This window comes from Megalobrama amblycephala, linkage group LG15, assembly GCF_018812025.1.
Source record: "Megalobrama amblycephala isolate DHTTF-2021 linkage group LG15, ASM1881202v1, whole genome shotgun sequence".
NCBI classification, from domain to species: Eukaryota; Metazoa; Chordata; class Actinopteri; order Cypriniformes; family Xenocyprididae; genus Megalobrama; species Megalobrama amblycephala.
Window position 1 is genome coordinate 25,462,941 of NC_063058.1, and position 23,284 is coordinate 25,486,224.

A 23,284-nucleotide genomic window follows, 5' to 3' on the forward strand; every position below is an offset into this window, starting at 1 on the left:
CCATTTCTTCTGATCATCCTTGAGATGGTTCTACACCTTCATTTGAGTCCAGCTGTGTTTGATTATACTGATTGGACTTGATTAGGAAAGCCACACACCTGTCTATATAAGACCTACAGCTCACAGTGCATGTCAGAGCAAATGAGAATCATGAGGTCAAAGGAACTGCCTGAAGAGCTCAGAGACAGAACTGTGGCAAGGCACAGGCCTAGGTTAAAAAAAAATTCTGCTGCACTTAAGGTTCCTAAGAGCACAGTGGCCTTCATAATCCTTAAATGGAAGACATTGGGGATGACCAGAACCCTTCCTAGAGCTGGCCGTCCGGCCAAACTGAGCTATCGGGAGAGAAGAGCCTTGGTGAGAGAGATAAAGAAGAACCCAAAGATCACTGTGGCTGAGCTCCAGAGATGCAGTCGGGAGATGGGAGAAAGTTGTAGAAAGTCAACCATCACTGCAGCCCTCCACCAGTCGGGGCTTTATGGCAGAGTGGCCACTCTCCTCAGTGCAAGACACATGAAAGCCTGCATGGAGTCTGCTAAAAAACACCTGAAGGACTCAAAGATGGTGAGAAATAAGATTCTCTGGTCTGATGAGACCAAGATAGAACTTTTTGGCCTTAATTCTAAGCGGTATGTGTGGAGAAAACCAGGCACTGCTCATCACCTGTCCAATACAGTCCCAACAGTGAAGCATGGTGGTGGCAGCATCATGCTGTGGGGGTGTTTTTCAGCTGCAGGGACAGGACGACTGGTTGCAATCGAGGGAAAGATGAATGCGGCCAAGTACAGGGATATCCTGGACGAAAACCTTCTCCAGAGTGCTCAGGACCTTAGACTGGGCCGAAGGTTTACCTTCCAACAAGACAATGACCCTAAGCACACAGCTAAAATAACGAAGGAGTGGCTTCACAACAACTCCGTGACTGTTCTTGAATGGCCCAGCCAGAGCCCTGACTTAAACCCAATTGGGCATCTCTGGAGAGACCTAAAAATGGCTGTCCACCAACGTTTACCATCCAACCTGACAGAACTGGAGAGGATCTGCAAGGAGGAATGGCAGAGGATCCCTAAATCCAGGTGTGAAAAACTTGTTGCATCTTTCCCAAAAAGACTCATGGCTGTATCAGATCAAAAGGGTGTTTCTACTAAATACTGAGCAAAGGGTCTGAATACTGAGGACCATGTGATATTTCAGTTTTTCTTTTTTTAATAAATCTGCAAAAATGTCAACAATTCTGTGTTTTTCTGTCAATATGGGGTGCTGTGTGTACATTAATGAGGAAAAAAATTAACTTAAATGATTTTAGCAAATGGCTGCAATATAACAAAGAGTGAAAAATTTAAGGGGGTCTGAATACTTTCCGTACCCACTGTATATTCACAGGTTTGATCATCTTATGTGATTTATACCAATATAAGAATTAAGGATATACAACAAATTTTAAAAAATTATATCAACACCAATACCAATTGTAAGAAGAATACCAGATTTTTGCTGACATGAGAAAAAGTTAAAAATTGTCCTCTTCATGAATGACATTTTTCCTTGAAATCTTCATTAGTAAAATGCATGTATTTACATATTTTTGTTATATTGTACTGACGTAAGAAAAACTAAAACTAGTTAACTAAAAGATTGTGTTTCCTTAATTTCTGTAGTTTCAGTATCATGCAGTACTGAAATCAGTTTGCAGTCTTCATGATGTAATAAAAGTGCAGATGTTGACATAAAATCTATAATGAACTGGGGTTGAAAAATTTTAGGGGGGAACTTGTGGTAGAATTTTTTCCACATTTCTCAACTAAATTTTTTCCTGAATTGCTGAAATGAGCAATATGTGCAGTTTCACATCCTCTTCAACAGACCCCCAAAACTGCAAATTAGCATAAATAAAATTTGCGTCATCTTAGTGTTTGCGTGGTGGTTTAAAGCAGATCTTTAGTCTTTCAGTCCATTCGGTCAACATGTTCGTCAACCTGCTCCTCCTCACAGTCATCGTAAGTTTTTTATTTGTGTCTTGAATTAGCTCACAGGTTTCTACAATTCTGATATCTCTGAAAAATGATTAAGAAATGATGATAGAACTTGTACATGTATGGCATTGTAATCTAATTGTGTTTGTACATAAGGCGACTGTTGAAGCTCAGAGAATTCCAGGTCTACAGAAGACAGATTCATGTTTGTGCAAAATAAACAGCTCTATCTGGACCTTCCCTGCTGTACAGTTTGTGGAAGTCACAAAACAGGTCCAGACCTGTGAGAAGAATCTGAATGAATTTGAGGAAAAGGTAAGGTATCAGTTAAGGTTCTTTATAAGAGTTGCAACTACACTGCATTGATTTTTAGATGTGGTTCATTTAAATTGAGAAGAATCTTGAATTATATCAATAAACTACTTCCAGTTGAGGAACACAGATGCAGAACTGCCGTTGATGGGAGCCAATCTTCAGAACATCACAGCCCGTCTGAAAGCATTTAATTACCTTCACACAAGTGGACTGTACAACGCCCTTCACCTGCGACAGCTGAACCAGGAACTCGAGGAAATCCATCAAATTGTCAATGAAGCACACATGGAGAACCCCAACAACGAGACACATAACCTGCTAAGTGAGGTAGACATTGATCATAAATATTTCTAAGCTATTTTCTTTTCGTGATCAGTGTTTCGAATGACAAAACTACTTAAACAAAATAATAGTGAATGTGATCACAGTTTTTAATGGTGCCATCTGTGGTGTTCTCAGTTAAATAAGGCAAAACATGATGTCCAGAGGATGTACAAAGATGATTTCTTCAACCTGGAGACCATGAAGAAGAGGTTACGTAACCTCAACAACCGAGCACAGGCTTGCAAGACCATACCAAACAATTTCAGAAGTAAGTACATTACTATTTGTGAGATTTTTTTTTTTTCTCTGAAGGAAGGATTTAAGGTTCTAACAAACTAAGAAAAGGCTCAAACTGTGTTACTACAATTACTTGCAGGCACTTGTCATCAGCGCATCATGACCAGAATAAGTTCTCCAAGTGTCACCAAGCTCAATTCCTTTAGCAAGTCCTATATTTCTGGTGCCTGGGGTCGTGATGCCCTACTAACCAATAAGGAACGTTATTGGGAACACTGTTTGGTGAGTGGACACAAGCATGGGAACACAATCAGGATTTACAACTCACATGAAGACTTCATGTCTAACAAGAACTACAAAGATGAACCGATAGCACCATCCTACAGTGACAAAAATGCCGTTCAGGGCTCTGGCACTATACTGTATGACAATACCGTATTTTACCAATGCTACAGCACTGCTGAAATCTGCAGCTTCAACATTACAACAAAAGCAACCAAACGTATGAAACTGGATGGTGCCGGAATCGACAACAAGTTCCCTTTCTGCTACTACAGCTGCCGTGACTGGACAGACATCGACCTGGAGGCTGATCAAGACGCCGTGTGGGTGATATATGCCACTGAAGAGAACCACGGCAACATTGTTGTGAGTCGCTTAGATCCGCTGGAGCTCAATATCACACATACCTGGAAGACACATCTCTTTAAGAGGTCCGTCACCAGCACTTTTATGGTGTGCGGGGTCCTGTACGCTACACGCTATGTTAGTACTTACCAAGAAGAGGTGTTTTATGCCTTTGATACAACCACTGGCCAAGAGATAAACACTCTTTCTTTGCCTTTTGAGAAGGTTTCTGCTGGAATAGCCAATCTCAACTACAATCCTGTTGATGGCAAACTCTACTTGTATAATGATGCATATCTTTTAGCATATGATACTTTCTTCTGAGGGCGTTTCAAATGCAATTACCCAATAAAAAGTGTCTTGTGTTTCAAATTCAAAACTGGTCTTGTTTATTTCCCAAAGTTGGTATATAGATGGTCAGAGACTTTTACTTCTGGGAGCCAAGAGAGCAACTCTCAAAACATGACATTCATAAACTACTGTATATGAGACAGAGGTACAACATACAAACAAATGCAAAAATAACAAATATTCCCAAAAATGTGACAATTGACATCAAACAATTAAAGGTGCCATCAAACGTTTTTTTTACAAGATGTAATATGTCTAAGGTGTCCCCTGAATGTGTCTGTGAAGTTTCAGCTCAAAATACCCCATAGATTTTTTTTTATTCATTTTTTTAACTGCCTATTTTGGGGCATCATTAAACATGAGCCGATTTATGCTGTGCGGCCCCTTTAAATCTCGTGCTCTCCACCCACGGAGCTCACGCTTGCTTTAACCAGCATAAACACAGTTTACACAGCTAATATAACCCTCAAAATGGATCTTTACAAAGTGTTCGTCATGCATACTGCATGCATGCGTCGGATTATGTGAGTATTGTATTTATTTGGATGTTTACATTCGATTCTGAATGAATTTGAGGTTTTGCTCTGTGGCTAAAGCTAACATTACACACTATTGGAGAGATTTATAAAGAATGAAGTTGTGTTTATGAATTATACAGACTGCAAGTGTTTAAAAATGAAAATAGCGACGGCTCTCTTGTCTCAGTGAATACAGTAAGAAACGATGGTAACTTTAACCACATTTAACAGTACATTAGCAACATGCTAACTAAACATTTAGAAAGACAATTTACAAATATCACTAAAAATATCATGATATGATGGATTATGTCAGTTATTATTGCTCCATCTGCCATTTTTCGCTGTTGTCCTTGCTTGCTTACCAAGTCTGATGATTCAGCTGTGCACATCCAGACGTTAATACTGGCTGCCCTTGTAAAATGCCTTGATCATGGGCTGGCATATGCAAATATTGTGGGAGTACATATTAATGATCCCGACTGTTACCTAACAGTCGGTGTTATATTGAGATTCGCCTGTTCTTCTGAGGTCTTTTAAACAAATGAGATTTATATAAGAAGGAGAAAACAATGGAGTTTGAGACTCACTGTATGTCATTTCCATGTACTGAACTCTTGTTATTTAACTATGCCAATATAAATTCAATTTTTAATTCTAGGGCACCTTTAACATTTGTCTCTCTCAAGTCTGCAATAAAAGGTACAAAATTTATAATGAAAACAATCCAACTTACATCACCATCAGACATGCCTAAAAATCTGATGAAAATCAATGCATAATAAATAAATATAGTATGTTTAATGCTTATAATCATATCACACATAGCCCTTCATATATTTTAATGTAGAATGTATGGAAGTAAAATAATGCCAAATGTTTTTGAAATAAAAAGCTTGTTGAATTGCACTATTTGAAAAAAAATATGCATTACATTAGCTGTACTTGCATTTAGATGCACTGTATTTTTAAGGCTTGCATTTTTATGGGCTGAAATTCAACATGGTCGTATATTTAGGCTGTGAATATTTCAATTAAAAATATTTCACACACATTTTCATTATTAAAAATTCAATAATTCATATTCACCTTTTAGATTTCACTTCCAAAATATTCATTCTGTTTAAAAATACAACCTATAAAATTCGACTAGCAATTCTCAGTCCATTTTATTTCGCTTTACAAATTCGCTTCCACAAATTCAGTGGCTCAAATTCGGCAGAAAATTCAACATTTCACATCCGGGAACTGCAGGAAGAGCAGTAGAGTGCCGATGCATCATCTCTATCTGCTGTTAGTCTTCTTCACCAGCAGGTGCCGCTAGCGGCTGTTTAGGAAGACCAAAGCAACGCTAGTAAGTCATCATTCATTCATAAAAACGGATTTACAGAATTAGAGCAAGCGGTAAGTGAATGTGTGATGATTATCAGGGCCAGTATAAATGCAGAAAAGCTGATAAAGACACAAAAGCTGCATTTATGTTTAATTCAGTGTATTTACGCTTACTTTCCCAGTGTAGCTACAGCTTTCTCTCCAGTGAACAAGATAACGTTATTGCCCGATGCTGGTGTATAGATCAAACGTTAAATCTGAGATAGACATATATTTCTCTCTGTTGTTTAGTTTCCTTAACTTTATATGGCAGCGCTGTGTTGTAATACTAGGGCTTCCCTCCATAGGCGCCGATTTATGGCGCCTATGGAGGGAATACAATACAGAAGTTACAATACAGAATGTCGTAACTTTAGAGACGGTCCCTAAATTTGCGAATATCATAATCAAACGTTCAGCGTCAAATCAACTTTATGCCAGTATCTGCTTTCTTGGAGCCTATATAGTCTAACCTACATCACAAATGAGGTGCGAGTTTGGTCTTTTATATCACTGTACGAGTCCATTAAGCTGTGTTAAGAGTTTATATGTCCTGATGGCAGCTATGACGGATGAGGGAAGCCCTAGTATTACAACACAGCGCTGCAATACAAAGTTAAGGAAACTAAACAACAGAGAGAAATATATGTCTATCTCAGATTTAACGTTTGATCTATACACCAGCATCGGGCAATAACGTTATCTTGTTCACTGTAGAGAAAGCTGTAGCTACACAGGGAAAGTAAGCATAAAGACACTGAATTAAACATAAATGCAGCTTTTGTGTCTTTATCATCTTTTCTGCATTTATACTGGCCCTGATAATCATCACACATTCACTTACCGCTTGCTCTAATTCTGTAAATCCGTTTTTATGAATGAATGACTTACTAGCGTTGCTTTGGTCTTCTTAAACAGCCGCTAGCGGCACCTGCTGGTGAAGAAGACTAACAGCAGATAGAGATGATGCATCGGCACTCTACTGCTCTTCCTGCAGTTCCCGGATGTGAAATGTTGAATTTTCTGCCGAATTTGAGCCACTGAATTTGTGGAAGCGAATTTGTAAAGTGAAATAAAATGGACTGAAAATTGCTAGTCGAATTTTATAGGTTGTATTTTTAAACAGAATAAATATCTTGGAAGTGAAATTTGAAATCTGAATATGAATTTTTTAATTTTTAATAATGAAAATGTGTGTGAAATATTTTTAATTGAAATATTCACAGCTTAAATATACGACTGTGTTGAATTTCATCCCATAAAAATGCAAGCCTTAAAAATACAGTGCATCTAAATGCAAGTACAGCTAATGTAATGCATATTTTTTTTCAGTTAGAGCAATTCAACAAGCTTTTTATTTCAAAAACATTTGGCATTAATTTACTTCCATAAGAATGCAGCAGTTTAATCAACAGCCTCCAGCGCCCTCTGGTGTCTGGATTAAAGGTTCTTTGGACTGTGCTTGTTCTTGCTCTTCTGTTCCTGGTTTTGAATGCTCCTGGTCATCTGGAAATTAGACAATCAAATATGTTCAAAACACTTTATGTTGCATGTTGTTCCTTACAACTCAACTTTAGCTTTATCTATGAGACAAAAAGCATTGGATGAGGCAAGTTCTTTCATCATATACTCCACTTCATGTCCTGCTTAAAATGTCCTATTTCTTCACTAAATGTCTACTTGTTCTGACTGAAGCGAATTCGCACTTGTTGAGTACTCATTATCGTACCTCTCTTGGCTTTCTTTTTATAGACAGCATCGATCTTATGGGTTTTTCTTCGCCCTTCACTGTTGAGCCAGTGGAGCTTTATGAGTCATTATAACTCTGTTCTATGAGTCACAGGCTAGAAGACAAGCGGCTCTTATAATTGGATGTGCAAGCAAAGGTCAGTCTGAGCTTGTTATTGGTCAGGTGCTTCAAAAGGATATCATGGTCGCTTAGTCAATATGACAGGCAGAGACCTTGCGGGTAACCGTTATTACAGCACATGAGCATTTTAGAGCAACTGTTCAAATCAGCTGAGATTGGAGGGTATCATATGTGCCGTTTGCAGCTAATTAAATGTGAATGACCACTGCTAGATGAAACAAGCACTCACCTGAGTCTGAGTCATTACTGCCTAACAGTTTTTGTGCATTCTTCAGCCTGTACATCAAGAACCTGTTTTCTACAGAAATGAGTAAAAGAGATAAATTTAGATTGCATTGGCCCTCATCTAACACTTAAAGGCTTAGTTCACCCAAAAATGAAAACTCTCCCTCATGTCGTTCCACACCTTTGTTCATTTTCGGAACACAAATTAAGATATTTTTGATGAAATCCGATGGCAGTCATCGGATTCATGTGAAGTCAACAGTTCATGTTAGTACCTTAATATTATAAAGCGACGAGAATACTTTTTGTGTGAAAAAAAACCCAAAATAATGACTTTTCAACAACATCTAGAGATGGCCGATTTAAAAAAACTGCTTTATGAAGCTTCAAATCTTTTGTTTCGAATCAGTGATTCGGAGCGCCAAAGTCACATGATTTCAGCAGTTTGATCTGAATCACTGATTCGAAACAAAAGATTTGTTTTTTGGCACACAAAAAGTATTCTCGTCGCTTTATAATATTAAGGTAGAACCACTGTAGTCACATGAACTGTTTTAAATATGTTTTTAGTAGCTTTCTGGACATCTGAAAGTGTTAATTATCTTGCTGGCAATGCAGGCCTCACTGAGTCATCGGATTTTACCAAAAATATCTCAATTTGTGTTCTGAAGATGAACGAAGGTCTTACAGGTGTAGAAAGACATGAGGGTGAGTAATTAATGACATTATTTTCATTTTTTGGTGAACTAACCCTTTAATGTAAAATTGGAAGGGAAATATTGGGGCATAATGAATTTGCACCTGTACAAACATACCTACATCATGCCTCTTTTGTTTTTCGAGTTCTAGTTTGGAGTTGAGACGGTCCACTTCCTCACGTTCTAGACCTATCTGAAAAACCACTCGCCATGGAAGTGCACACACACACACATTAGAAAATTGATATAGAAACACAGTCTATCTGTGATTATAACAAATTGACACGTTTCAGTAAGTAAGAGGACCATCAAATATTGTACAAAATGTAATATCACCTGTTCACGTAAGGTCTTGACTTCTTTGAGTAGCCTGGTGACACACATCACCTGTTGCTGATATGCATTGAGAGCCTGTGACCTTCTAAGAAACAGAGACACCATTAATCTTGTAATCAGATGTTGTTTAATACATTTTAGGTTATTATTAGTGGTGCTTGCTAAGATTGTTGCTCATATTTAGGGTTAGAACAAACTTAGCAAACGCACTCACAACAAGTCAGTGAAGATTAACTCACGCCATATCCATGTCCATCTCCAACTCTCGTAAACTCGTAAAAACAGGATTTCTCATCTGTAGGTCTAAAGGGAAATGTGTTGAACGAAAACATGAAGTTGTAATTGTGTGTTCATGAGTGTGTGTGTGTGTCTCACCTGTAGTAAAGGGTGGCAGGTAGCTCATGAGAATACTGTTGGTCCAGTCATCTTTCAGCTCTCTGTGCAGTATACCAAAACAAAACTTTCAGAATTTATTGAGTATCATTAAATCAAATTTGAAAAAAAGGTTTTTATATGATTGCTTAATAAACATAGCTGAATTACAGTCAAACCAACATTTATTCAGACACCTTGAACATTTCATTCATTAATACAGTTTATTCACTATAGTTTAAAAAAATGGTAATAAAATATGACAAAATCTCAGTTAAACTGTGTCAGAAAAAATAATCCTAATTATGTCAGATAACACTTAAATAAAACATGGTCAGGTCAAAGTGTCTGAATAATTTTTGGTTCCAAATGTTTAGCAATTTTACTGGTAGTCCGCTGAATGAAGAATTTTTGGGTATAATATGTCACACTTTACTTTATTTTGCATAAATGAACTATAATGTCCTGCATCCACTAGTAAAAATATACCAAAAATATCAAAAATGTCTGAATAATTTTTGGTTTGACTGTATTTTTGATTGTATTATCTGTTTTATTTCAGTATTATTTATAGTATTATAGTATTTATTAAGACTTTGAATTAGCTTTTATTTTTATATTTTCAGTTTATATTTTAGTTTAAGTTTTAGTAATTTTGTTATGTGGTATCATAATTTTTATTAGATTTTTATATATTTTTGTTTAGCTTTCATTTAAAATTTAGTAATTGTAGTCATTTAAAATTTTGTAAAATTTTGTAATTTTATATAAACGTATTTATTTTGGTTATTTGCAAAGGCAAAAAAATTTATTTTTCATTTAATTTTAAAATTTAAGGTTTATATTTTACATTATTCCAGCTTTACTTCAATTATAAAACTGATTTTTAATAGTTTTTGTTAACAATAACAACACTGTTTATTATTATTGAATTACTGAATGGTTAAAATGGTTGTTTTAATAAATTATTAAAAGTTCAGTCAAAGTTAATGTTGTATAATGCATGATTAGATATTTTTTAAATACCTAATAAATATTTTTGAATGCCTAATTTTTTTTAAAGGTCCCGTTCTTCGTGATCCCATGTTTCAAACTTTAGTTAGTGTGTAATGTTGTTGTCAGAGTATAAATAAAATCTGTAAAATTTTAAAGCTCAAAGTTCAATGCCAAGCGAGATATTTTATTTAACAGAAGTCGCCTACATCGAACGGCCAGTTTGGACTACATCCCTCTACTTCCTCCTTTAATGACGTCACTAAAACAGTTTTTTGACTAACCTCCGCCCACAGGAATACACAAGAGTTGCGTTTGTAGAGTGTGTTTGTCGCCATGTCGTCGAAACGCTGTTATTTTCATCCCGCAGTCCAATCACCGGGTCTGATTCCGGCTCAAATTGATAGGGTAAAATTAAAGACATGTTTACAATAACACTGAGCGCGTGCATCTCCACGTTATGGTAAGAGGCGTGACCTTTCCGGGCAAGGAGCGCTAAGCTGCTGTCGAATCACAACACAGGAACCGCTGGCACAATCAGAACTCGTTACGTATTTCTGAAGGAGGGACTTCATAGAACAAGGAAGTCATCAGCCCGTTTTTATGACAGTGGAAACAGCGGTATACAGATAAGTAAATTATGTGAAAAATACTGTGTTTTTTTACACGCGAAACATGAACACGTTATAATGCACACTATAAACAATCAAAGCTTCAAAAAAACACGAAAAACAGGACCTTTAAAGGAACTAAATGCATTAACTACAGAAACATTTTGAGATTTATTGCAACTAAATATTAAACTAGATTGACAGCCCTAATTATTAATAAAATTAATTTATTGCATTTATAAATTTATACAGTAAGTCGTACACCACCTGGCATAAGATGGCACTGTTTGTTTAAACAATAATAAAATAATCAGCAACTCCCGCCTCATATCCGCTGTCAATATAGACATATTGGTCTCACAGACGCAGCAAGATTTTTAATAATCAGCATAAAGTCTAGTCCAGTTTTCGGCGTATTCTGGCTAAGAATGACCCACTTAGATGGACCATCTGTTCAATTGCCTTGTTTTATATGGCATTTAGAGGAAAGTAAATATGATTGCCATTTTGAGAAAGTCTTTTTATGAGATGGTCCATGGGCAGTCTGTGAGCGTGATTTTTGTATCATCTGTACTTGAACTTGTCATTGAGGAGGAGGTCGTCTGTGAACCCGTGTCGTTTGAAGAAACCTATTGCATCTGTGTCAACGTGAGCAACAAGTGCATCATATTGTCCTACTGCAGACTGAGTCTTCAGCAGCTGAAACAAAGTCCATAAAACAAACAAAAGAATTATAACCGTCAGACTGAATTTTTACAAAAAAACTAAATAGCAGTACCACATGCAATCAACAGAGGGCAGTGTCTAAGCAAAATACAAACTTCTAGGCCGTGTTTATTAACTTGCACCCCAAGTAATTGTTAAGACACAGCAGCGCTGATATACAGTGTCATTCACAACTATTCAAAGCAGAACATATACAAGAAGTTTGACAAGGTCTAAACAGAAGCAATTTGTGTTTATGTTTACCTCCATGATGTAGCTGCCAATCCCAAGGCGCCAGTGGCATTTCCTAACAGCCAAAAGAGACAGCTGAAGCACCGTTTCTCCTGTAGACCTAGTTTCACAGACAGAAACAGAAGACTCCAAATCATTAGATCAGCATATTGCTTGATTTCCAGAGAAACGTCCCTTTTACATGTTTCCACATTCTAGTAAGGGTGTGTATGGCAGACACTTGAGGTTAAACTTAAACCACAGGCCATGTGGAAGCCATTGGCTCAAATACAGAGTGCAGAAGAGGGAAAAGAGCGAGAGAGGAAGCTAAAGTCTCTCATTGACTGGTAATAACACCCCACAGTCAGCAGGGCAGGGCAGGTTTCTCCACTCTTCAGCCCCTCTGGACTGGAAATAGACTCAGGGTGGAGCAACAGCATTCAGTGGGATCTCATAATGACAAGGCTTGTTTCAGTTTGATGATATAAATAAAGTCTTTTTTAGGAATCCTGGATGGATTCCACTCATAAAGAGCTGAAATGCTGACTGAGGCTACAGGGAAGGACAGTTAGGAGCTTGTTCTTGCAGGTGGACTAAGTTTGATTTAGACTTGTGGATTGTAGGTGGAAGATGATTTTGCACAGAGGATATTCTATTACCTTTTAATGCAAAAAGAACGAAACAGACAAAATGGAAAGTTTTGTAAATCAGTCACTTGCAATAAAAAGTATGTGAATGGGAGTAGGGTTCAAGGGGTTGTTGTAATAAATTGTAAGCATGCAAAATTATGCATGTCGTCAAACCTGAGAGCTTTTGAATTGATTAAGATAACATGAAAATAATTTTGCGCATCCCTAGTTTGCATGTGTATGAAGTTTGGTGTGAACATCCCTTGTTGAATGCAACAAATTAGCTCGACTTTGGTTTACATTTTGTGTAATATCCATATTTTGTCTGCGAAACTTCCTCTTTATTGCAAAAAATGACTTCAAAATGCAATTGACAAAGCTTTACTGCATTGCCAAATGATGTTATAGGATACTAACAGAAGAAAAGTATCTTGCTTTAAACCATTAGTGTTTTATTTCACAAAATAGTATTATATGGCTCTTTCACAGCTGTTTGATTGAATCAGGCACAGTGCTTGTACTTTGCTTACAGTAGCTTGACTTCATAGCAAGCAGCAGCCACAATCAGAGATTCAACTCCTACGGCGGATGGCGGGATCTTTCCGTCTTCTCCTTGTACTGCTCTTCTTTCTTTCCTATCCCTCACTCCTTCCACAAACTCCTGTAGGCCTTCACAGAATCGCTCCCAAGACCAACTACAGGGAAACAGAGAACAGGCTCATACAAACTTTAACTTAAAAATGTTCTGGAATTTTATATCAACAGAACAGTAACTAGAAGACTTGAAACTATAAGAAGCATGACTGCAATCAAATGTTAAAATAATATTTTGGATATTCACACACCCTTACATTAAAGGCACATTATGTAGTTTTCACCTCTAGAGGTCACTTATTTAAAGGTGCCCTAGAACGTCTTTTTAAAGATGTAATATAGGTCTAAGGTGTCTCCTGAATGTGTCTGTGAAGTTTCAGCTCAAAATACCCCATAGATTTTTTTTTAATTAATTTTTTTAACTGCCTATTTTGGGGCATCATTAAATATGAGCCGATTTAGGCTGCGGCCCCTTTAAATGCTCACGCTCCCCGCCCACGGAGCTCGCGCTTGCCTTAAACAGTGCATAAACAAAGTTCACACAACTAATATAACCCTCAAAATGGATCTTTACAAAGTATTTGTCATGCAACATGTCTAATCGCGTAAGTATAGTATTTATTTGGATGTTTACATTTGTTTCTGAATGAGTTTGATAGTGCTCCGTGGCTAACGGCTAATGCTACACTGTTGGAGAGATTTATAAAGAATGAAGTTGTGTTTATGAATTATACAGACTGCAAGTGTTTAAAAAATGAAAATAACGACAGTCTTGTCTCCGTGAATACAGTAATAAACGATGGTAACTTTAACCACATTTAACTGTACATTAGCAACATGCTAACGAAACATTTAGAAAGACAATTTACAAATATCACTAAAAATATCATGGATCATGTCAGTTATTATTGCTCCATCTGCCATTTTTCGCTGTTGTCCTTGCTTGCTTACCTAGTATGATGATTCAGCTGTGCAGCTCCAGACGTTAATACTGGCTGCCCTTGTCTAATGCTTGATCATGGGCTGGCATATGCAAATATTGGGGGCGTACACCCAGACTGTTACGTAACAGTCAGTGTTATGTTGAGATTCGCCTGTTCATCGGAGGTCTTTTAAACAAATGAGATTCAAGTGTATGTCATTTCCATGTACTGAACTCTTGTTATTCAACTCTGCCAAGATAAATTCAATTTTTAATTCTAGGGCACCTTTAAAACAAAGGCGTAGTTTGATGACGCCATGATCTGGCGGAATCATGGGAGGTGTTGTCTTCACGTCTACAGCCAGTGGAAAACAATCCGACGAGACTCGGGCAGAAATCATATTCATGGATGAGCTAATGTATTAAAGATTTATTAACATTACTGTCATATGAAGCAGGGTGTGGCTGAAAACCGTTGGAGAGGAACGAGGCCGCTCGAGCGATTGCTAATGAGAGACAAGTGTGACACACTCAAGCGCAGCGTAACTATTATTATTAATCATGGTAAAACATGGTAACGTGGTTAAATTAATTATTAATCATGGTAAAACATGGTTTATCGCTGTAAATCAAGTAAATGAGATTTAAACAATAAGACTGTGTTGAGCTATATAATGATTAGTTTTCTGTCAATAAATGTATTAAAACAGTTGCTCACCTGTCTAACAAAACAATATATTAGAGTCTTTGTTGTTTCCATGATTTCTACAAAATGATATGATAACACAGGTATGATGTCATTGATAGGCAATGTGTTCTGGTTAAAATTACAGATTTCTCTGGATTTAAACATTCTTGGAAACATTTGGGATAATGATACTACACAAGTCAACAAAATATATAACGCTGTTCTAGGGGTTTTTGGATATTTCAATCCAAAAATCTTACATATTGTGCCTTTAAGTATTATCAAAATTAAAATTGTATTCCTTTTGTGAACCTGGGGAGCATTTCCCAAAACCATAGTTGCTAACTAAGTTAGCAATTTTGTTGGTTGCAATACAATTTCCCATTGCCAACCAACTAAGTTGCTAACAGGTTAGCAACTATGCTTTTGGGAAACACACCCCTGGGTAGCAATTTTGTACAAAACCAACCAACTTTTTGCCATCTTCAACAATATTCTGTCACACTATGCACTAACATTGTCCTAGTAAGTTACCATAATAGGATACAATTGTCACTGAAACACAGTTGCGTTAACATAGAAACTTACCGGCATACAGGCATGGTGGCATTTGTCATTGTTATTGACCATAATAAGGTCATGATGATCTCTGTTAAATTTATTCCTTCCAAATTGTCATAAATAAATAAACATTCACTCCAGTTCGCTCCTTTCCAAATCTGTGCCTATAGAAGGAGGGATGGAGCTGATAAGCAACACTTGGCAAACTGTTTACCAAAGAGGATCTGGGAAAAAGCCTTCGTAATCCCATTATCTTTAACAGAATCAGCAAACGATTTGTGTCAAATCATGTCATACTCTGTCACATTAATTCTCAATCGGAATGACTGATTAATTTTCAATCAAGTGTTTCTCACACAACACAATTATATGGTTTCAGAAAACCTGGAACATAGCCATTTTTATGATACTTTTGTGGTGTTTTTGAGTCTATTTTGGAGTTTGACAGCATAAATCACTACCATTTTTCTTGGACACTTGTGGTTCCATGAAGATCCTTTCACAAAAGGCTCTTTATAGTGGAAAAATGTTCTTCAGATTATTAAAATGTTCTTCATACTAAGAAAATAATGGTTTTCTGTTGGTCAATGCAGCGATACCAGTTGCGAAATCTGTGTGGGGAAATCTTTCGCCCTCACACGAAATTCCCAATCATGGATTCCTATTCATATGACTGGATTTCGTACTTGAAAACGGAACAATGGCAAATGCAAGCACACCTTTAGAGTTACTTTTTAAAAAAGCTCAACCTGTTACTTGTCTCCACTTCTGGCGTCTCCTCTGAGGTTTCCTCTGGATCCTCTTCAGAGTCACTGTATAGCTCAGCAAACAGCTTGAGTGTGGAATTGGGTCTGTCTGTTGTTTTACAGGGCACTGGGCTCACATTTATCCCCTTGTTTCTGGTAGTCCTGCCCCTATAGTCCTCTAAAACATCTGCAAAGAGAAATCAGCATAAAATACTCTTAGGTCAACACTCATGCTCACTAGCATAATTTATGCTCTATTGCCCAACCAAGGTGAATTTCATACCTGCATGGTCCCGTGATAAAATAATAGTACATGTCCCAGGGTAGTGCACTGTTTCGTGCACGTCTCTGGGGCCGACATCAGGCAAGGATGTGTCCAACAGAGCCACCACAGCCCGAAGAACATCCTCATTCCTTATCTGCAAGATCAAGAGAATCTCTGAGCACACATGCTCGCACAAACATATGCATGTAAATGTCAACACAGAACACAAAAAATCAAAACATCTGCCTTAGGTTATGAAGAAAAGAGCAGTGGACTCAAGACGTCATGCGGCCGGCAATTCAGCGCAAAAGGACGACTGCAGCATGACGCCCACCCCCCACACCAGTGTTTGCAAAGCTCTAGCTGTGCAGCAGTGAGGAAAAATCCATTCAATTAAGACTGGGAGTTCCTTGACAACACGATGGGATGCTGAAATGTGACCTATATTCCTGATCGTGCTGGCTCTATAATTTCATATTTTGTGGAGTGAGAGCTATAAAAGCCCAGATAAAATTTCAAAAACAAGGAGGGAGTTAATATGTGGAAAGGAAGTGGAATACAGCACTCAATAATCAATAAACATCAATGAAGGGAAAGCAAGCAAGATAATAAAAGAGGCTAAGTGGGATTGAAATGAATTAGCGTGTGGGTGGGTGTAAATGTATGGGCGTGTATGAGGCAATTTTTCACATTTATGTTGTTCCACATCCAAGTGAGCTGCCTACATAGGAAGCATTTTAAGGTACTCTGACGCAAAGGCACTTCCAAAAAAAAAAGTATGCAACTTAATTATGTTGCCTACTAATATATCTTCTTTTGGCCAAATTCTATTGTATACATCCTTTGCGGAGAAGGCAATCCTAGAGAGTATTGCAACGTCAGTGAAAAATGAATCAAACAGCAAATGAGGTGAGAGTGATGATTATACATTATACTGAAAATATATATTTACACTAAAGTGTAAAATATATTATTACACTATTACACTAAAGTACATTTATATTTCTTACAAAAACTCATTGTTTTGCTTCAGAAGGCCTTTATTAACCCTCTGGAGCCGTATGGATTACTTTTATGATGGATGGATGTGCTTTTTTGGGCTTGAAAATCTTGGTGACTATAGGTTGTTTGCAATCACGTGGTTCTGGTGGCGCGCGAAATACCGGTGGAGGGCAAGCAGTGAAAATTAGAATGGAAGAGATGGAGAAAAGTCCTTTCTGTGCTGGTTTAGAAAGGTATAAACAGAAAATCACAACATATGTTGGACGTGATCTTTATGTTATGAAGATGAGTGACTTTTCCACTGAATTGAAAGACTTGATTGCCATCGAGGAGGTAGATATAGAGAATGTGAAGCTGCCGTCACGCCGCGTTCAGGTCTAATCTGGGTTTGTTTTTGTTGCCTTTCTGCTAGTGAAGTTAAGGCAGTATTTTGATTTTCTGTCGCGATTGTGAAAAATGTCGCCATTGTAGGTCATTTATGCCGAATCGAGAATTGCAACAGGAGCTCACATCATCGTTCAGGGAAAAAACTGGACTGTGTAATACAATTGTTGCCTTTTATATGCCGTATATCAAATCTAATAATGTCACTGATTTAACCCACTGCCTATCAATAAAATAATCACATAGCTGAGTGTTTTTGAAAGTGTTGTCTTGCTGAATCGACTTCTGTCAGCTTGTTAAACATTTATTTATTTGGACATTTTCTACCATGCTGAAGCAGCAGCGTGACTCTGTTCTCATGGTAACCAGATCAACATTGTGAACGGAAAACTACAAAACTGAAGTGAAAACATTATCATTCAATGAGATAAAATAGCTTCTCTTCCCTGCAAACGATAGCATGAAGAATGTGGATATTTAACCAAGTCAAAAACGAATAAGGTAAGCAGGTATCCATCTTCATTTCAGTATCAGCAGAAGCAAAAGGCTATTAAAGGCAACAACTTTTAAAGTTAAAAAACGTTATAAGTTATACAAAACGGTATAAGTTATGTAAACGATATAAACACCTTCTGGGTTCTCGATTTTATCGATTTGAGCAACCATAAACGACACAAACATACAAATTTTGAGTTTTTGATAGGATTCCTATATGGAAAAATCACTCCCTGCCCTCCAGACTCATTCGCGCTGCTGCTGTGATGTCATGTGCAAACAACCTATTGACTCCCATTCTAAAGCTTGGAAGAGCCAGAATATTTTTAATATCAGATTGTGTTTGACTGAAAGATATAGTCATATACACCTAGGATGGCTTGAGGGTGAGTAAATTAATAATTTTAGATTATTTTCATTTTAAAGAGATAATTTTCATTTTTGGGTGAACTAACCCTTTAATTTACTTTGTTTATCTAATTGATTTGTCCAATGTTTTGAACAGACAAAATTAAAAAAAGTTATCTCAACTTTTGGGAAATAAGTAAATCTAAAAAAAAAAATCAAATGCAAAAAAAGAAACAAAATATAACAAGTTGAGATTTTTTTTGTGTTTTTTTTTTTTTTTTTTTTCGGAAAAATCCCTTAGAAAGCAGCAGCCTATTTAGGCAGTAAGCAGCAAGGCAGCTCACTAGGTTTTAGAAAAAAGCTTTAGGGTATGTTTAAATGACAACAATGTCATAAAAACTTTTTATGCATTTTGGCCGTTCATTTTCATGACAACGGCATTTTGTGGGCCTGAAAACGAGAACTTTTAAGTGCAAGTTTTTGAAAACAATACCATTACTGTGTCCGTATAAACTACAAATTTGTGAAAACGGTGATGTCATGAGCATATGTAATATGTATTCAGTCTATAGCAGGTGTTCCCAAACACATTCCTGGAGCCTCCCCAATACTGCACATTTTGCATGTCTCCTTTATCCGACACACCCATTTCAGGGCTGCGTCTGAAAACCTAGGTAGCTGACTTGCTGCCTCGCTGCATTATCAAGCAATGACTCATAAGGCAGCGTTTGTGCATGAAGCACCTCACGAAACTGATTTCGGACAGACTTCTGAGGCAGCATAAGAGTTTAATGATCTACAGCAATATAGGGCGAGCTTTGGTGAGAACTAAACAAATATTTAATTACTACACTAGTAATTTCTCTCTAGAAATGACATCAAAAGTGGAAAATGTTGGTCATCTACATCTACATACATCTATGCTGCCTTCAGAAATCGGATGAAGGTATCTCAGGAGATAGGAAGTGAAGCTAACATTGGATTCGGACATGCCTTGATGCCTTCCTACCTTGAAATGTGTCCTCCGAAGGCAGCATTTTCCAGTTTTCGGACACAGCCCAGGTCTTGGAGTCTCGACTAATGAGCTGATGATCTGAATCAGGTGTGTTTGATTAAGGAGACATGGAAAACACGCAGGCTACTTCTGAAAACTGGAAAATGCTGCCTTCGGAGGACACATTTCAAGGTAGGAAGGCATCAAGGCACGTCCGAATGCAATGTCAGCTTTACTTCCTATCTCCTGAGATACCTTCCTCCGATTTCTGAAGGCAGCATAGATGTATCCTTCTCTGTCTTTGATATCCCACAGTCCTGTGCGCTCCATTCTGTGAAAGTAGAGCTAGAAAAATAAAGATGGCGTCCGAAAGTTGCGTTTGCTGGTCAGCTTGTGTGTACCAACATTTTTCCACTTTTGATGTCATTTCTAGTGAGAAATTACTACTGTAGTAATTAAATATTTGTTTAGTTCTCACCAAAGCTCGCGCTATATTGCTGTAGATCATTAAACTGTTATGCCGCCTCAGAAGTCTGTCCGAAATCAGTTTCGTGAGGTGCCTTCATGCGCAAACGCTGCCTTACAAGTCATTGCCTGATAAGGCAGTGAGGTAACAAGTCAGCAGCCTAGGTTTTCTGATGCAGCCGCAGTTTGGGGGAAGCTCCAGGAATGTGTTTGGGAACCCCTGGTCTATTCGGTTGTTAAGTCTGACGTCACGCGGCAGCGCTTCCGGGTCCAAACGCTCATTTCTCATACCACAAGAAAAACAACAAACGGTGCTAATATACACACACAATGTGGTGTAATACTACAAAAAATTATCTCCATACCAAAATTCCAGATGGCCAGACAGTGATTCATCTTTTATAAATCGTTAAAATATTAATATCTGTGACGCTGTGAGCACGGAGACTGTTGTGTAGACTGTTAGTATTTTAAATGTTTAACTTTTTTAAATGTTTGATGTTTAATATGAATAAATAGCGCTCATAAACAGCTGTCGATGGCATTCTCAAGTGAAACGAGTTGAGGCTTGGACCCAGAAATTACGTTCCTTACGTCACTACTTAACAAGCGGATAGTGTTTCTTTACAAAGTGACATTGCCAACTACTGGCCTGGCGTGAATAATACAGCATTTTTAGTCGTTTTCACAGAACCGTGTGAACGGCAATCATTTTGACAACACTGTATGTGAAAATTGCAAAGGAAGTTTTCTGTTTTTAGTTGAAAATGTTGTTGTGTAAACTGCCCCTAAGTGTTCATAATAAATGTATTTTCTGTTGTAATATGCTGGTGTAGTGAGCATATCTGTGATCATCCTGAACTTTTTGGCCTTTCAAATGTGGTGTCTTTTAATGTTTTTTGGAGATGAACCAAAGCACAGAGAAATCTTTCCAAATCTAAAATAGCACTCGAGACCTCACCAACAAAAAGATATGAGAGCAAGAGAAAACACTGCAAATGCCTTGTGATATTTGCATTTTCTGGTGGGATGCTTATACCAATATTTCCCATCATTTCCAATCATTTACAGTTATCTGTAGTTATAAATGACAACCTTTATGGGAAATCAAATTTTGGACTTCTAATGTGATATCGATCTAGTTCTTTACTAAGAATGTTAATGTAAAATAAGAGAGAAAGGTATACTGACCGTAGGCAGAATTGCAGGAGCATCTCTGGTTTGGAAGAGTTGGTGGAAGTTGATTATGATGGGTTGAGCAGTTAAATCACCCATGAAATGAACACTGTGGTGACGGACCACACATCCCTCCATCGCAAACCGTAGACCACCTAAAAAGAGAGGACACAGCTTTATAAACATTCATGAAATTAAACTTTATAACACTTGGCCCTGCTATAAGGGAGTTTTATAGAGGACGCTGGGGCTAGTTGTCACATGTTGAAATATATTCTCAGGACAACAGTATTTTTCATAAATGTCCATATTTTGTACAGTAATTTTGTTAAGGGGGGACACTACAGGCAAAAACACTGTTTTTTCAGGCACCTGTCAACTTTGAGATTTTGAGCTTTTTGGCTTTTCATAAAGTGTTTTTTCAGACCGGTGGAAAGAAAACATCCAAAATATACTTTTAAGTGTATATTTTATAGCACTTTATCTATTTGCGTCTATAGATTTCAATTACAGTAAATATCTTTAAAGGCCTTTTTCTCAAAATGAGTCAGAAATTTCCACTTCAGCATAACTTACATACAGTTTTATTCCTATCTATATTCTGAAGGTTTTTACAGAGGGATTTGTTGATATATAATTAGCCTGATTTTATACAACATTTTATTCTTAAAAAATTTTGTTTTTTTCTGGCTGTTGATAGTATTTTCTGATTTATGGAGTGATAAAAAGAGATATCCAAAATTCCCTCTGTAAAAACCTTTGAATTTAATATGTCCAAAAAATTCAACAAGAATTTTGAAACTGACGTCATCCTATATTCAGATTTTTGTTCTAGAAATGTATGCAAATTAGCGCATATTTAATTAGATAACGCCTCATTTGCATATTTAAACATAACATTTTAGAAAACTTGTAATACAAAAAATGGCTGGGGAAGTATGGCGATATCTATTAGGTAATTTTTTATCCTATTCACCTGGGGTGTCTCACCTTAAATTTATAAATTACTTTTGGCCAAAACAATGTTTTAAAATGTTAGTATGGTACTTTTTACGTTTGTGGGGTTTTTTTATGAATTGTTTTTGTTTCGTTCATAATTTTGTTCATGGTTGACTGTTTACTTTTTAACTTAAAATAAACTATAAAACCTGTAAATACAGATGTGGAAGATGGGCTTTTTTGGAGAGTATTTCATATTTTAAACAAAAGTACTTTACTTAAATCCGCTTCAGTAGGTTCCCATTTTTGTGACTAAACCATATCATGACATGTTGTCACAAAAGTGTTAAATAAACTATGCTAATATTATAACTTTTTGTCGTCAAGACGTCGTGTTACGTTGACGTTGAAAAATAAAACAAATGTGAAATGTTAACTGGAGTGTGACAACTAACACCGGTCTCCCGTAAATCCATTTGTTTAGTCGTGTTTAAACACAAACGGCGTGTAATATCTATTCATATTTAAAGCTGTAAATATATTATTAAGCTAAATACCTCTAATGCCTGCTTCAGAAATGCTGATAGTTTAGACACCTTCCTTCTCAAAGTTGGCTGCGTTGTGCTGTTAGGCACTTGGACAGCCGGTGTAACTATGGCAACGGTGGAGCTGGAACTCAATCGCAGTGTCTCCTGGGATTTGGAGTCCCCAATAACGAACATGCGACGACCACGTATGACGGTTTCTTTTCCACTTGGTGGTTCTTAAAGGGATAGTTCACCCAAAATGAAAATCTGTCATAATTTACACACCATCAAAGCTAGAATGACTTACTTTATTGCGTTGAACACAAAACGGGTGTTGGGTATAATAATAGACTCAGCAGTCATGCATTCACTTAAACTGTAGCCTGTTAGAAAAAAGTCAGTGGTCAGTTTTTTATGTTTTGTGTTCCACCTAAGAAAGTTGTAGAGGTGTTTCGTTCGTAAACAAATCTTTTAAGTAAAAAAATCATATCAACCGACTCAGATCAGACTCTCTCCTTTTTGACTGCCTTCCTGCTTCACATGGAGAGCCAGGTCGCTGTTTGAGTTTGAATGAGCAGAGGAAACTCGGCAGGGTTAGCCCAATCGCATTTCAGGGGAGTCCCAAGGTAAAAATCACGTTCCTGTGGGTAAAATGTGCTTTTTTTGGCAGGGCTCCCCTGGTAAAATTCGCATTCCAGATACTAAATATCATGTTATTTTGGGTTGATTCAACCCGGGGACATGAAAAACAACCCGCGGGAACAGTGTAAAAGTAGCCCAATTCTGGTGGAA

The 23,284-nt window shown here is 37.2% G+C and overlaps 2 protein-coding genes across 7 annotated transcripts; one reads left to right on the top strand and one right to left on the bottom strand.

The window, feature by feature from the left end:
- The first annotated feature begins 1,892 nt into the window (after positions 1-1,892).
- On the top strand, positions 1,893-3,855 carry LOC125247894 (olfactomedin-like). The gene is made up of 5 exons (XM_048159435.1): positions 1,893-1,997; positions 2,130-2,288; positions 2,403-2,615; positions 2,748-2,880; positions 2,989-3,855. Exons 1-5 carry the CDS (start codon positions 1,965-1,967, stop codon positions 3,798-3,800), a joined length of 1,350 nt encoding a protein of 449 aa, XP_048015392.1. The 5' UTR covers positions 1,893-1,964; the 3' UTR covers positions 3,801-3,855.
- Positions 3,856-4,903: 1,048 nt separating this feature from the next.
- On the bottom strand, positions 4,904-22,744 carry si:dkeyp-50b9.1. 6 transcript variants are annotated; one of them, XM_048159558.1, is made up of 14 exons: positions 22,523-22,744; positions 21,042-21,181; positions 16,181-16,316; positions 15,901-16,084; positions 12,917-13,081; positions 11,791-11,878; positions 11,396-11,532; positions 9,221-9,282; positions 9,085-9,148; positions 8,846-8,930; positions 8,627-8,702; positions 7,816-7,884; positions 7,113-7,222; positions 4,904-5,198 (listed from the first exon to the last, which is right to left on the bottom strand). In XM_048159558.1, the coding sequence occupies exons 2-13, from the start codon at positions 21,162-21,164 to the stop codon at positions 7,125-7,127; spliced, it is 1,287 nt and encodes a 428-aa protein (XP_048015515.1). In that variant the 5' UTR covers positions 21,165-21,181; positions 22,523-22,744; the 3' UTR covers positions 4,904-5,198; positions 7,113-7,124. The 6 variants fall into 6 exon arrangements, 5 of the variants coding, with proteins under 5 accessions (XP_048015515.1, XP_048015517.1, XP_048015518.1 ...); XM_048159560.1 differs by having other exon boundaries at positions 4,907-5,198; positions 11,396-11,520; positions 22,523-22,731; XR_007180214.1 differs by lacking the exon at positions 4,904-5,198 and having other exon boundaries at positions 8,631-8,702; positions 22,523-22,741.
- Between the last annotated feature and the right edge of the window lie 540 nt (positions 22,745-23,284).